This window comes from Rhinichthys klamathensis, unplaced genomic scaffold, assembly GCF_029890125.1.
Source record: "Rhinichthys klamathensis goyatoka isolate OS25496 unplaced genomic scaffold, OSU_Roscu_1.1 h1tg000196l_1, whole genome shotgun sequence".
Taxonomy (NCBI): Eukaryota; Metazoa; Chordata; class Actinopteri; order Cypriniformes; family Leuciscidae; genus Rhinichthys; species Rhinichthys klamathensis.
Window position 1 is genome coordinate 3,480,531 of NW_026606722.1, and position 13,094 is coordinate 3,493,624.

General features: G+C 37.2%; 2 protein-coding genes across 2 annotated transcripts; one reads left to right on the plus strand and one right to left on the minus strand.

Moving 5' to 3' along the window:
• Positions 1-1,899: 1,899 nt before the first annotated feature.
• psmc6 (proteasome 26S subunit, ATPase 6) lies at positions 1,900-9,061 on the plus strand. The gene is made up of 14 exons (XM_056262711.1): positions 1,900-2,048; positions 2,446-2,525; positions 2,628-2,667; positions 2,758-2,810; positions 3,929-3,996; positions 4,137-4,251; positions 5,900-5,987; positions 6,101-6,162; positions 6,289-6,412; positions 6,499-6,560; positions 6,702-6,822; positions 6,908-6,988; positions 7,097-7,168; positions 8,586-9,061. Exons 1-14 carry the CDS (start codon positions 1,964-1,966, stop codon positions 8,702-8,704), a joined length of 1,170 nt encoding a protein of 389 aa, XP_056118686.1. The 5' UTR covers positions 1,900-1,963; the 3' UTR covers positions 8,705-9,061.
• Positions 9,062-9,104: 43 nt separating this feature from the next.
• cgrrf1 (cell growth regulator with ring finger domain 1) lies at positions 9,105-12,915 on the minus strand. The gene is made up of 6 exons (XM_056262712.1): positions 12,646-12,915; positions 12,334-12,470; positions 12,054-12,231; positions 10,622-10,769; positions 10,434-10,541; positions 9,105-9,711 (listed from the first exon to the last, which is right to left on the minus strand). The coding sequence occupies exons 1-6, from the start codon at positions 12,747-12,749 to the stop codon at positions 9,373-9,375; spliced, it is 1,014 nt and encodes a 337-aa protein (XP_056118687.1). The 5' UTR covers positions 12,750-12,915; the 3' UTR covers positions 9,105-9,372.
• Positions 12,916-13,094: the final 179 nt, after the last annotated feature.

Genomic DNA, 13,094 nt, shown 5'->3' on the forward strand with positions numbered 1-13,094 from the left:
TATTTATCACAGACAATGTTCATGAGAATCTCGAGTCTACTAACTTAAAGCTAGACTTTTGTATGCTGATTTTTAGCATTTTTCACTACAAATACAATTGATTTGACTTGACCAAGTCCTTTGTTAAAGAATAAAATAATAATTGTCAAAGTCCTACAATTGACTATAGTGGGGAGAACCAGTATTGGATACATGGTTATGCCATGTGATTTGTGGAGGATAATAACTGAAAACAGATGAAATTGACAGCATTCATGCTTATTCCTCAAACTCCAAAAAAGAGAAAATGCAAAAGGAAAAATGTTCTTAAGATAGCTTTTACTTTCAGTATTGCATGTGACTGATAATACCACAGTCCCAATGCCAAATATGTTCTTTATAAAGGTTCAAGTAACAAAACATATAGAGTAAAAAGATTATATGTTTTAATTTTTATATTATTCTCTCATTTAATGGTTCCAAAAATGAGATCACAACAATTTATCGATTGCGGTTTAGTAAAGGGCGGGACTTGATTTTGTCAGTCGAGAATTGATTGGATGGTTGTGGTTTGCTATTGGTCGATCTCATGTGAGTGACAGGTTGTCCCGCCCTCATGCCAGTAAACACATCATCAGAGTCAGAGAAGAGAAAAGATGATGCTGAAAGGCTATTTTGATTAAATACCATGAGGGCACGTAAATAAAAAAAAATAAAAAAAAGATGTGTACTGGTAATTAATTTATTTATGATAAATATAGCCCTACTGCAATATTCCATAAAAATGAGAATTGTGAATATTGATTTCATGGTCACTTTAAACTTTTCATGAATTATGATAACCTGAGTCAGGATTTTTTTTTCTATGTGTTTTTATTGTACTTAGAGCATGAAAGATTTGAAATGTTTTTTGTTTTTTTTTTACACATATTTTTCAAAGATATTTTCATCTTGAGTGGACAGAATGCATTTATGGTTTAAAGTGAAGAGACTGTATTAAACATAATACAGTAACAAAGTAACAAATAAAGTAATGCATTACAAGTAACGTGCATTACGTAATCAGATTATCCTACTTTTTTTGATGTAATGAGTAGCCTAATGTAATGCATTACAAGTCACATACATTATGTAATCACATTACTTTTTTGATGTCAATGCAAATTACATTCTAACAACACATACATTTATTTACAGTAAAACAAAGTTACTGCAGATTAAGTATTTTCAAAAACAACCGTCACAGTGATAGTATGAATTGTAGCTGAAATGATGCATGAGGTCCACTATAGCAGATAGATGCTTAAGCAGACTTTTCTCCCAATCTAAAATCAATACTTGGATAATTTAACTGTGATATGACTAAATAGATATTGCTTGATGCTACAATTTTTTTTTTTTTTTTTTTTTTTGTACCTGCAAGAGTCTCCTAGGATAGAAGGAATGGGTGGATATTCTGGAGCAATTTGGCATTTCTGACTGGCCATTGGCCATCTTGGTTTGGAGGGGGGAAAAATTACAATTTATAGGATGTACCAGGGTTCACTGTTGATGTGCAACTAAGCCATCAAAACCCATGTAATTGCAAGAAAATGGTTTTTGAATAGCTGTCCACTGTAGTGACCTCTATGGATGAAAGGGTTAAAGGCCAACTCACACTGCACAGTCAAACACAGACAAACAAGTTGGCTGTTGGATTTAGAATTTAATGAAAAATAACTATCATGTTCACATTGCCCCCAGCCCCAACAGACACTGACACACGCGAACATGGTCAGTCGGGTGAAAACAAACCCCAAACAGCACCAACAGACTCCGATAATAGACGGCCCTGATCTGACAAAACAACAACAACAAACGTGTTTGTTGGTGTTTGCCGGCGCTCGGTTCGTCCAGTAGGGGGCGGTAATGCGCGTCACATACTTTTGCCAACCGCTGATAAACAGCACGAAGAAGAAGCGACAGAGCGGAGCGGCAGTGAAACATGGCGGATACCAGGGAGAAAGGTTTACAAGACTACAGGAAAAAATTACTGGAGCATAAAGAGATTGACGGACGCCTCAAAGAGTGTGAGTAAAATGTCTTTCTGTCCATGTCAGACTGTTATTTACCAGTTTGACACCGTCTCCGGCTGTTGTTTGTTTTATTTCGACAGTCTGTGCTGTAAGTCGCTTTGTCATGCAGTGCTGAAATGAATTAGCGGCTAATGGTAACAGCTAAAATTACCGACAGATATCATTCACAATATTAAATTAATGTACACAGCATCTTTTGAAGCGTTCTTTCTATATTTAATAACCTGTACAAAGAAAAATTGTAATTTCTCTGTCAGTTATTCTCCTTGAGGAAACACTCACCAATGGACGTTTAGCATCTCTGATAACGTTACATGAAGCAGATGCAACTTTGATCTCATGTTTGTACATGTAAATAAACCCTTTATATCGCTTCATTGGCCCGTTTCAGTGAGAGAACAGCTGAAGGAACTCACTAAACAGTATGAGAAGTCTGAGAATGACCTGAAAGCTTTACAGAGTGTGGGACAGGTAAGGTCGAAGCTAAATCTGCTGCAGTGTTTTATTATACCAACATGAAATGATCCGGAGATCTCCTTTTCTGATGGTCTGATCAATTCATTGTCTTTGTAGATTGTTGGTGAGGTGCTGAAACAACTGACCGAGGAGAAATGTAAGTCCAGAACACCTTTATTCAGGTTTAACAGTTAGTTGATAGTCAGTCTAATGTTGCTCTGTTCCTTAATTTCTTCTTCTTTTGCAGTTATTGTCAAAGCAACCAATGGCCCACGCTATGTTGTTGGATGTCGCAGACAGGTGAATGTATTGATTGTACTTTATAATTAAGCCTGAGTCTGACATGAATGAACACTTATTTTTTTCTTTTTTTTAAATGGAACAGTATTGAACTTTGGTGTGTGTATATATATATATATATATATATGTATGGACACACACATGTACATACATACACACACACACACACACACACATATATATATAAACACAAACTTTTATGTTAATGCGATTAATCGATTTGACAGCACACAGGCACAATTAGTTTAAAAGGTGTATATATATTAGTTTTTTTTTTATGTATCTGGATTTTATGGCTCAAATAGTATGGGATAGGAGTATAGAAAATGGGAATCTATGTCATTGTGCATTGCATTCTGGGTAGTGGATGCCATATTTTAGGAACCATTCGGTGGCATACAATGAGGACAACTTACAAATCACCAGAGAAAAACAACTGCACTTATGTTAACTTTTTATGAACCGCTTACACTCGCACAAAATAAACTAACTAATATTTGAATCTCTTATGTACATTCGAGCACTCAGTCGTGTGGCCAAGACACTGCCCGTATTCATCACATTTCATACAGAAATCATATGGCTGCCGCACACAAGACCAAATAACTTTATTTTTTAAATTTTAATCACATGGCATTCTCTAATGAATCTGTAATACATAGTAAATATATAAATACAAATTATAAAGCCAATGAACTACTATGCTATGTCTTTTCATAAGACGGCAAGCGTTCACCATTCTAATGTTTTAACTGTATAGTATACATTTTAACATCTACCTCCACTATGTCTCATGTCCTTTTCTTGTCTGTGTCCTAAAGTCCCAGACTGCATTGCGTGGCTGACTTCACATTCCCATTCTCTATATGAAGTTTACACTCTACTCAGTCCCAAAAATATGCAATTTGCTGCAGTTGATAACATTTATATAGCCAAAAAGAAAGTTGAAATTCTGATAGCTTGTAAATCTGTTATACACTTATAACAGTATAGCAGACTACTTACATAGTCAATATATATCTCCCAATAATATGTCATAGGAAAGATGATATTTAAATGCTTATTTTAATGGTCAAAGCTCATGTCCTTTATCTTATCTGGTCATGTTGTTGTTTTAGCTGGATAAAAGCAAGCTTAAACCAGGCACTAGAGTGGCTCTGGACATGACGACTCTCACTATCATGAGGTAAGAGGTTCAGACTCTGCTTGTGCTCTTAGCTGCCAGTCTAGGTTTATTTGTGTATATGAAATATTATATTTAATATTCAGCTGGTACGTTTGACCAGAACTCTGTTTTCTAAATCCTTTTTTTTTTTTTTTTTAAAGGTATTTGCCTCGGGAGGTGGATCCTCTAGTGTACAACATGTCCCATGAAGACCCTGGCAGCGTTTCTTACTCCGAGATCGGTGGATTGTCCGAGCAAATCCGTGAGCTGAGAGAGGTCAGCAAGACGCTGATATATCATTGTCATCTGATGAAATGTTCACCAAGGCTGCATTTATTTGATCAACAATACAGTAAAAACAGTGATATTGTGAAATAATAATACATTTTAAAATAACTGTTTTTATTTTAATATTTTTTTTTTAGGGCTGTCAGTTAAACGCGTTATTAAACGGCGTTAACGCAAACCCATTTTAACGGTGTTAATTTTTTTTATCGCGCGATTAACGGTCTTTTTGGCCTAGCAAACTTTGTCGTTTTTTTCACATGCTTTTGCAACAGGACGCGGCATGCGGGGCGCTACGCTATGAAACCCATTCATTTCAATGGCTTGCGCCACGCGAGGACGTTTTGAAAGCGCAAGCGGATCTAGCTAGACCGGAAACAAAACAACAGGCACGACGCCGCACAAACTTGTTTGGGCTTGCGAGCCGCCCAAATAGTTGGTTAACGTTACGTTTTGAGTGGATGACGAGCGCGAGACGCCGAAATGGATGCCAATAAGATTCTGAATGGAAAGTTCACTTTTAAAAAGTTGACAAAAGGTTCCATTGACAAGACCAAAGTGATCTGTGTGTTTTGTCGTTGTGAACTGAGCTATCATCATCGCAGCACGTCCAGTCTGAAATACCACTTGATGGCCAAGCACACACACACACACACACACACAGCTGATGCGAATTCTCCGCCCCCTCGTCATTATCAGGACCTCGTCAGTATTTCTTTCACCCTTTTATTGACGGACAGTGTTACATTGTGTGAGAGATTATTTGCTCCAAGTGAGAATGTTAGTGTGAAATTGAACACAGTATATGCCAATGTTGTTTTCAATAAAAAACATTTGCACAAAGCAAGCCGATCCACTTTTCCATGTTGATAAGAGCATTAAAATGAGAAAAAATAATGGGACAAAAAGAAATCAAGAGACATTTAGACAATAGATAAAAATGTGCGATTAATCGGGAGTTAACTATGACATTAATGCGATTAATCGTGATTAAATATTTTAATCGTTTGACAGCACTAATCTTTTAAAAATTTAATTTATTCCTGTGCAGACTAGAATAATGATGCTGAAAATTCAGCTTTGCCATCAGTGTCACTTTCTCCTTCAGAAATCATTCAAATAATATTATATGCTGATTTGCTGCTCGAGAAACATTATTATTATTATTATAACAGTTGTGATGTTTCACAAAAACTATATATTTTATATCATACTATGTTATACATATTCTTTGAATAGAGTTCAAAAGAACAATTATTTGAATTAGATTTCTTTTTCCTAAAATTTTCACTCACTTTTGATCGTTGCTGAACAAAAGAATTAATTTCTTTAAAAACAAAACCAAACGTTTTAACTAAGAATTTATATTCTTATAATCTTTTTGCTGATAATCGAGTGCAAATCGGCTCATTAGGTGTTTAAATAGGAAGAACATATAAAATAATTTTGTTAGACCATTTTCATATGCATCAAAATCAGGTATAAATCTGTAACCCAGTCATCTGACGTGAGTTTAAACACTCGTATGTCTGAATGTAAAACAGTGTTTAAAGGCTGGATCTGTGCATTACAGCATAAATGCAGCTTTGGACTATACTGAACTTGTTGAACGGTTTTAATAATGGATTCTCTGTTGTAGGTAATTGAGCTTCCTCTGACCAATCCTGAGCTGTTCCAGAGAGTGGGCATCATCCCTCCCAAGGGCTGCCTCCTGTACGGACCTCCAGGTCAGTCACCCTGCTGTGGTTTGGTGGACACTTACTTGTTATTGAGATGTGCAAATATGAAACAAATGTGGTGTTTTAACAAAAATAGTATTATTATTATTATTTTTTTAAAGGCACTGGAAAGACCCTTCTTGCCAGAGCTGTGGCCAGTCAGCTGGACTGCAACTTCCTGAAGGTATGTTGGTTTAGAGGCAGTAAATGAACTATTTAGCTGGAGTTTAACTTGACTCAAGTCATCTGTTATGGTTGTTAGTGGGCAACTGTATGGTCATAGTGTTGAATAAAACATGCTGTTTATCAGGTCGTGTCCAGCTCCATTGTTGACAAGTACATTGGTGAGAGCGCCAGACTCATCAGAGAGATGTTCAACTATGCCAGAGACCATCAGCCCTGCATTATCTTCATGGACGAGATCGACGCTATTGGTAATGCTCTTCTCCACATTGTATTCAAGCCATGGGAATTGTGCAGTTGTTCTGAATTTATATTAACACACGCTTTGTTTTTGAAGGTGGACGTCGGTTTTCTGAAGGAACGTCTGCAGATAGAGAGATCCAAAGAACACTTATGGAGGTTTCAAAATTTGTCAATTGGATTTGTTTCTTTATTGAATAAACTTTTAACTAATTTAATTGAAGACCTTCCTGCATATCAAAATGTACATGATAAAAACCACGTTGATTGCATGCTTAAATATTTGTGTCTCTATATCAGCTGTTGAATCAGATGGATGGATTTGATACTCTGCATAGAGTCAAGATGATCATGGCCACTAACCGGCCGGACACTTTAGACCCTGCGCTACTGCGTCCTGGCCGACTGGACAGAAAGATTCGTACGTTTGTGTTTCAGTATCCTCCCTCTTTACACATTCTGTGACTGTACTTGGAAACTTAAACTTTTCTTTCCCCACCGTACAGACATTGAGTTGCCCAATGAACAGGCTCGACTGGACATCCTGAAGATCCACTCTGGGCCCATCACCAAGCATGGAGAAATAGGTGCGCCCCCATGACTTTCCGGTCTCTTTTTTTTTTTTTTTTCAGCTGTGCCTTTTTCTTGGGAGTATTTCCTTTTCCTCTCTCATCACATTTCCCTTTTGTCTCCAGATTATGAAGCCATCGTCAAGCTTTCAGACGGTTTCAATGGAGCAGATCTGAGGAATGTGTGCACTGAAGCTGGTAGGAAATGTCACATCGACAGTTTGTTTTAAAGAAACATTATATTTGCCATGATCTATCATGTATATACAAACTAAGACAAAATCCAGTCATATTAGGGAACAGGAACGATCTGTTGATTTAAAAAAAAAAAGTCCACCAAGCTAATATAATTAGAGCTGCAATGAACAATTATTTTGCTAAGTGTTAATTGTATCATATGCACAAACTTGTACTTTGAAACCTGTTTTCAGGTTCCCAAAACGCTGTTGTTGTGTAAATTAATGGCCAAAATGCATACTTTTTCTGTGTTTTAGTTTCGTTTAAACGCCTCATTTTCAGGTTTTTTCTTATTTTAAAATGTTTTTTCTACATCCTGCCCAATGTTGCCCTAAAAAAAAATAGGTCTTTTCACTGTTTAACCCAGGGTTATCGTCATTCTAAACCCCACTTTTAACTCTTGTAATTTAGTAGCGGGTTTGCATCGCTTTTTACCCAGGGTTATGAAACCCTGCTCCGGAAAATGTCAAATAGTAACCGAAAATGTGACTACTTGAGTGAAGAGGAGACAGTTTCATTATATATACATTTAGGATAAACTCAACAGGACCGTCTGCAATATATAATTCAAGGATGCCAAATGCTAGAGCCTTTGTGAAAACAATTTGCGGGTGGCATTTGTCCAATCAGTGACACCGCATATATGCAAATAAGGACGTTAAACACAAGGTTTAGGAATGTACAGTGTGAAACGACATCTTATGAAAGCTCAGAATTAATTGTTAACCTGGGTAAATTGAGCAACGTGAAGCAAGATAACCCAGGATTCTGTTTGCCTGGGTATAGAATGACCCAGGGTTAACTATTTCAAGTGTGAAAATCCTTAATGTGTAAATCGAAGGCTATTAAAAAGGGTTGTGAATTATCGTACTGTAATTTGTGTGAAATGGGTTAAAATATAAAAACATTACATTCTAAAACTTTCCCAATGTTAAAGAAAAACAAAAGCACCAACTAAATGCACTGTCTGTGAAGTTTAACAGTCGCTTTCTTGACTTTCTAACATTTACAGAGAAACGGTCAAATGCAAGTTATGCGCTGGGGAAAATGTCTCAAACGCTAGAGCACCTGATAGGGCGAGCTGTGTCAAATGCTTACGAGTTAGTTTGAAGCGCTTTAGAAGCATTCTTAGGTTTATGACAACTTGGGTCATGCACTTCTGCAGCAGTCCTCCAATATTTTTCAGATGATTTTGTCCATAGAAATGTGGACAAAAAAAACAATGAAACCATTTTGAATTTTATGTTGCATGTCAACTTTTGTTTTTTAACAGCTGTTAGTGGAGAGGTGTTTTTTGGGTCTTATGGTGTAATGCTAACCTTGAACTTTTGATTGAGTTTCTCCAGTGTATGACCTCCTCCTCCTCTTTGTCCCACAGGTATGTTTGCCATTCGTGCCGACCACGATTATGTGACTCAGGAGGATTTCATGAAAGCTGTGAGAAAGGTGGCAGACTCCAAGAAGCTGGAGTCCAAACTGGACTACAAACCTGTATAAAACCACATTTTTGTGCAAAGTATAAACGTGAGGGGTTAGTCAGATATCAACACTGTCCATGGACACAACACTTTTTTTGTTAAAGTTACTGCAATAGATTTTGTGTCAACATTTGAAAACATTTCCATTGCTACCATCAAGTGACTTCAGTTGTTCAGTTAATCCATTGTTTAGCCCCAATTTAATACAAATCTTTACCTGTTGGCCGAGTATGTAGACCTGAAAAATGATACGGCTCTTTATAATTCTGTGTGATCAGTTATATAAAATGTGTGCCTGGCCTGCTTTCTTCCGCATAATTAAAGTCAATGATAAAAGAAAGAAATAATAAAATATACTCCCATGGTTTTTCCACAGTATCGCTGTTCTTCAATCTCCACAAGAAAAACTCCACAACGAGTCATTCTGAATCATGTATTTGTTAGTTCAACCAATATATTGAAAAAATAAATAAATATCCTATTCAACTTAAAAGCTCTATATTAAACACATTTTACAAGCACATCCAACTTCAAAAGCCTAAAATTGAAACAATTCTAGAAGTGTCCATATGTGGGGGTAAAGGTCAGCTGCCTGCATCTCTTAACCTTGCAGATGCTACAATGGTTCCTTTTCAGGTTTAGCCTTTCCAGCAACGGCTTGCCTTTTAATACTGACTTTAAATAGCTTTAGTCTTCCATTAAGTCGTCCTCTTCAATATCATGATCTGGTCGGTTTGACAGCGCAAAGGATTCAAGGACAAAAGCTCTGCAGATCGGACAGTGCTGGAAGCGGCACACGCAGCCGTCGCATACGCATGCATGTCGGCACGGCAGAAGCACTCTGTTTGTCGGTGCATTTTGACACACCACACAGTCCTTGCCTTGAGTATCAGGCCACTCCCCCTCTGAATCAGACTCCTCCCCCTTCGCACATGGCGTCTCAGGTTGCGGCTCAGCGTCTTGAGTGCTAGTCGAAGGCTCTGTGGATTCAGACAAGTTGCTGTTGTCTGCTGACATGAAGAGAGGCTGTGAAAAAAGGAACAAGTTTTAAGCACACGAGACAAAATTAACGCTAACTTAATTAACGGTACAGCCATTTTGCTTCAGGGACGCTAGGTGATGAAGGTTAAATGTGATCAAAATGAGCATACAAAACATGACTCTGCCAAGAACAGTAAAAAAAAAAAAGACAATGTAAATACACTACCAGTCAAAAGTTTAGGATCGGTAATATTTTAATGTTTTTAAAAGAGGTCTCTTCTGCTCACCAAGGCTGCATTTATTTGATTAAAAATACAAAAAACAACAGTAATATTGTGAAATATTATTACAATTTATAATAGCTGTTTTCTATGTGAATATATTGTAAAATGTTATTTATTCCTGTGATCAAAAGATACTATTAAAAAAAAAGCTTTTCTTTTAAACTTTCTATTCATCAAAGAATACACTGTTTTCAACATTGATAATAATAATAATAATAATAATGTTTTTTGAGCATCAAATCCGAATGATTTCTGAAGGATCATGTGACATTGACACTGAAAATTCAGCTTTGATCAGAGGAATAAATTACATTTTAAAATATATTAAAATAGAAAAAAATTATTTTAAATTGGCAAAATATTTAACAATATTACTGTTTTATTTATTTATTTAACAAATGCAGCCTTGGTGAGCAGAAGAGACCTCTTTTAAAAACATCTACAAATCTTAGCGATCCAAAACTTTTGACTGGTAGTTCATACCTTCAGATCATAAAAGTTCCCATGCGCCGTGAGAAGATACTGGAACAAGATTCTGGCAGAGAGTCTGTATTTGACATCAGGAACATGGAGGACTGTCACACTGGCCACCTAGAAAACAACCGGCTATAAACAGACTGCACCTGTTCCCATCAAACAAATCTGATAATGAAAGACTCTCTGCTGCTTACGATATTGTAGTCGTCCCTGGTTTCCGTACTGGCCAGTGTCAGCACAGCTACCAAAGGGTATCGGTCCCGGGGGAGCAACCCAAAATCGGTTACTCCGAGATCTGGTAGCATCTGGGTGAAGTATTCGACTTTTTCTTCTTTCTGTATACTTGTATTATGTTAAGGACAAAACATGCCATTGTGTTCCATCTATGAATTTATAAAGTGGGAGTGGTGTAAGATCTGTTTGTCACGTGACTCTTCTTCAGGAAGGCACACTATACAGCTGCATTATTAGGCCCTGTCCCAAATGGCACCCTAAACACTTGTGGTCTTCTGTGGAAGTGTGCCATTTGGGACAGGGCCTTACTACAAATTCAAAACCACTTCATTCACATTTCAAATCATACTGATGCTCCACAAATAATAATTATCCGTCAGTTTGACTCAATGAGCTGTACAATTTCCTTCATGTTCTATTTTCAGACGTCAGGAAAATCGCGTAAAGCTTGGTATTTTAATGTGACATGGTATAATAACAAAAATATCTATAGCAAGAGCTCTTTTCAGTCAATGGATTATTTTCTGACTATTCATTTTTTTCCCTTTATATTCGCTGAATCAGTATGAAAAAAAAAAAAAAACATTTACTGCACATTTGTGGTATGCTATCCTGATTTATTCCTGATATGTGCCATTAATAATCACTGGAATGCACTAAGAATGCATCCCTTTTCACTTCTAATCCCTAGCAGTGTTTACTGGAACGTTTTTTTTTAAAGCAGGTAAATCGAATATTATTATTGTCTGTGAAAATGATCACTCAATGTTCCACTTAAAGGGACAGTTCACCCCAAAGTTAAAATGTTGTCTTCATTTACTCACCCTCATGTTGTTCTAAACCTGTATGAGTTTCTTTCTTCTGATGAACACAAAATGAAATATTTTGAAGAATGTTGGTGATTTTTGGGTGAACGATCCCTTTAAGTGGAACATTGAAGAATCCACTTAAAAGACTACATTTTTTACTAAGGCAACAACATTATGTTTCATGATATAGGCATATATTTCTACAGTGATATTTAACAAGTCCATGATATTGCTGCGGAAATGATTGAACTAATCATTAAGTAAATCATCATGATGATAATACAGATTTAACTAATTTATGTATATTATATGCAGTTATGTGCATCGATCATGATGACATAAGTCTACCCTTAATGTGAGGCAAGTTCTGTATCTAAAAGTCATTTTTATAGCCCTTTCATGCAATTTGTTCATTTTTAGTTGATGGCACACACATCCTGAAATAGATTTAGATATGTTCTGTACAGCTCAAGTAAAAAGTGGCACAGCTTACCTCAATTTTCACATATGGATCTGGTGGAAGGACGATGTGGAATGTTATTACAGAGCTATTACCACTATAAGAGTTAAATTAAAAGGATACTTGAAGCTTTGGTGGTGAAGATAGCTTAACTGCAGAGCCTCTTGAAACCGCTCTGGTGTGTCGAGCCGGAGCCCACGCTGGTGACTCTGAAGGGCCGCCTGGAGCGCCGGGACCCCACAGCCCCAGAAACAGCTGAGGACACAGTCTTCAAGGCAATACGGCCGCAAGCTCACACCCTCTGACACAACCACAACACACACACACACACACACACACACACACTTATGGACTACCTTTGACTCATTTTAAATCGATTGAACATTGTTGAGTTGACTCTCACCAGTTACTGTCCCAGCCGGAGAGTCCATCTCCAAAGCGAAGGGATTGGTCACCTGCACCATCTTCCTCTCAGGCACAGGAATTAAAGATTCAGTCTCATCTGAACTGCGTAAAATGACGGGAACATCAAATCCAAACCTTGACAGGAGATACTAAAGTTAGTGAGACAAAGATTAAGAGTGCAACTTCTGCTTTCATAAAGGAACTAACTCACTGGAGATGCACAATTCAGACTCAGAGAGAAATCAACATCCCACATAGTTCACAACACTGGCCTAAAATGCTCATAATATCCAGATCAACATTGACTTACCAGCCCAACACAGCAGCTACTGTGATGATGAAACATACTGATATGACACTAATGTAAAAGAGAGGAGAATACTCATACAACATCACTAAAAACTCCGCGGCCATGCTCAAAGTGTTACATTAATACAATGCGATTAAATGCCTGCACGTATAATAAAATAATTAAAATAATAATAATAATAATGCGGTTGTCCTGTTCAGTCTTGCGTCTGGCTGTCACTGCAAGACTCATCAACGTAAACTTCCGGTTGTGACAGGCTACTACGGTGGCCCAGAGGATCAAATCCGCACATGACACCAATATCGTCACGCATAGGGAGGAGCGTTATAGCAAGATGGTGAAGAGAAGTCAGAGTCATTCTGCGAATCGGCTCTTTCAAACAAATCGTTGCATGGAACCGGTTCAAAACAAATTCAGTTTTTTACGTCATCGCGTAATTGCGGAGTCAT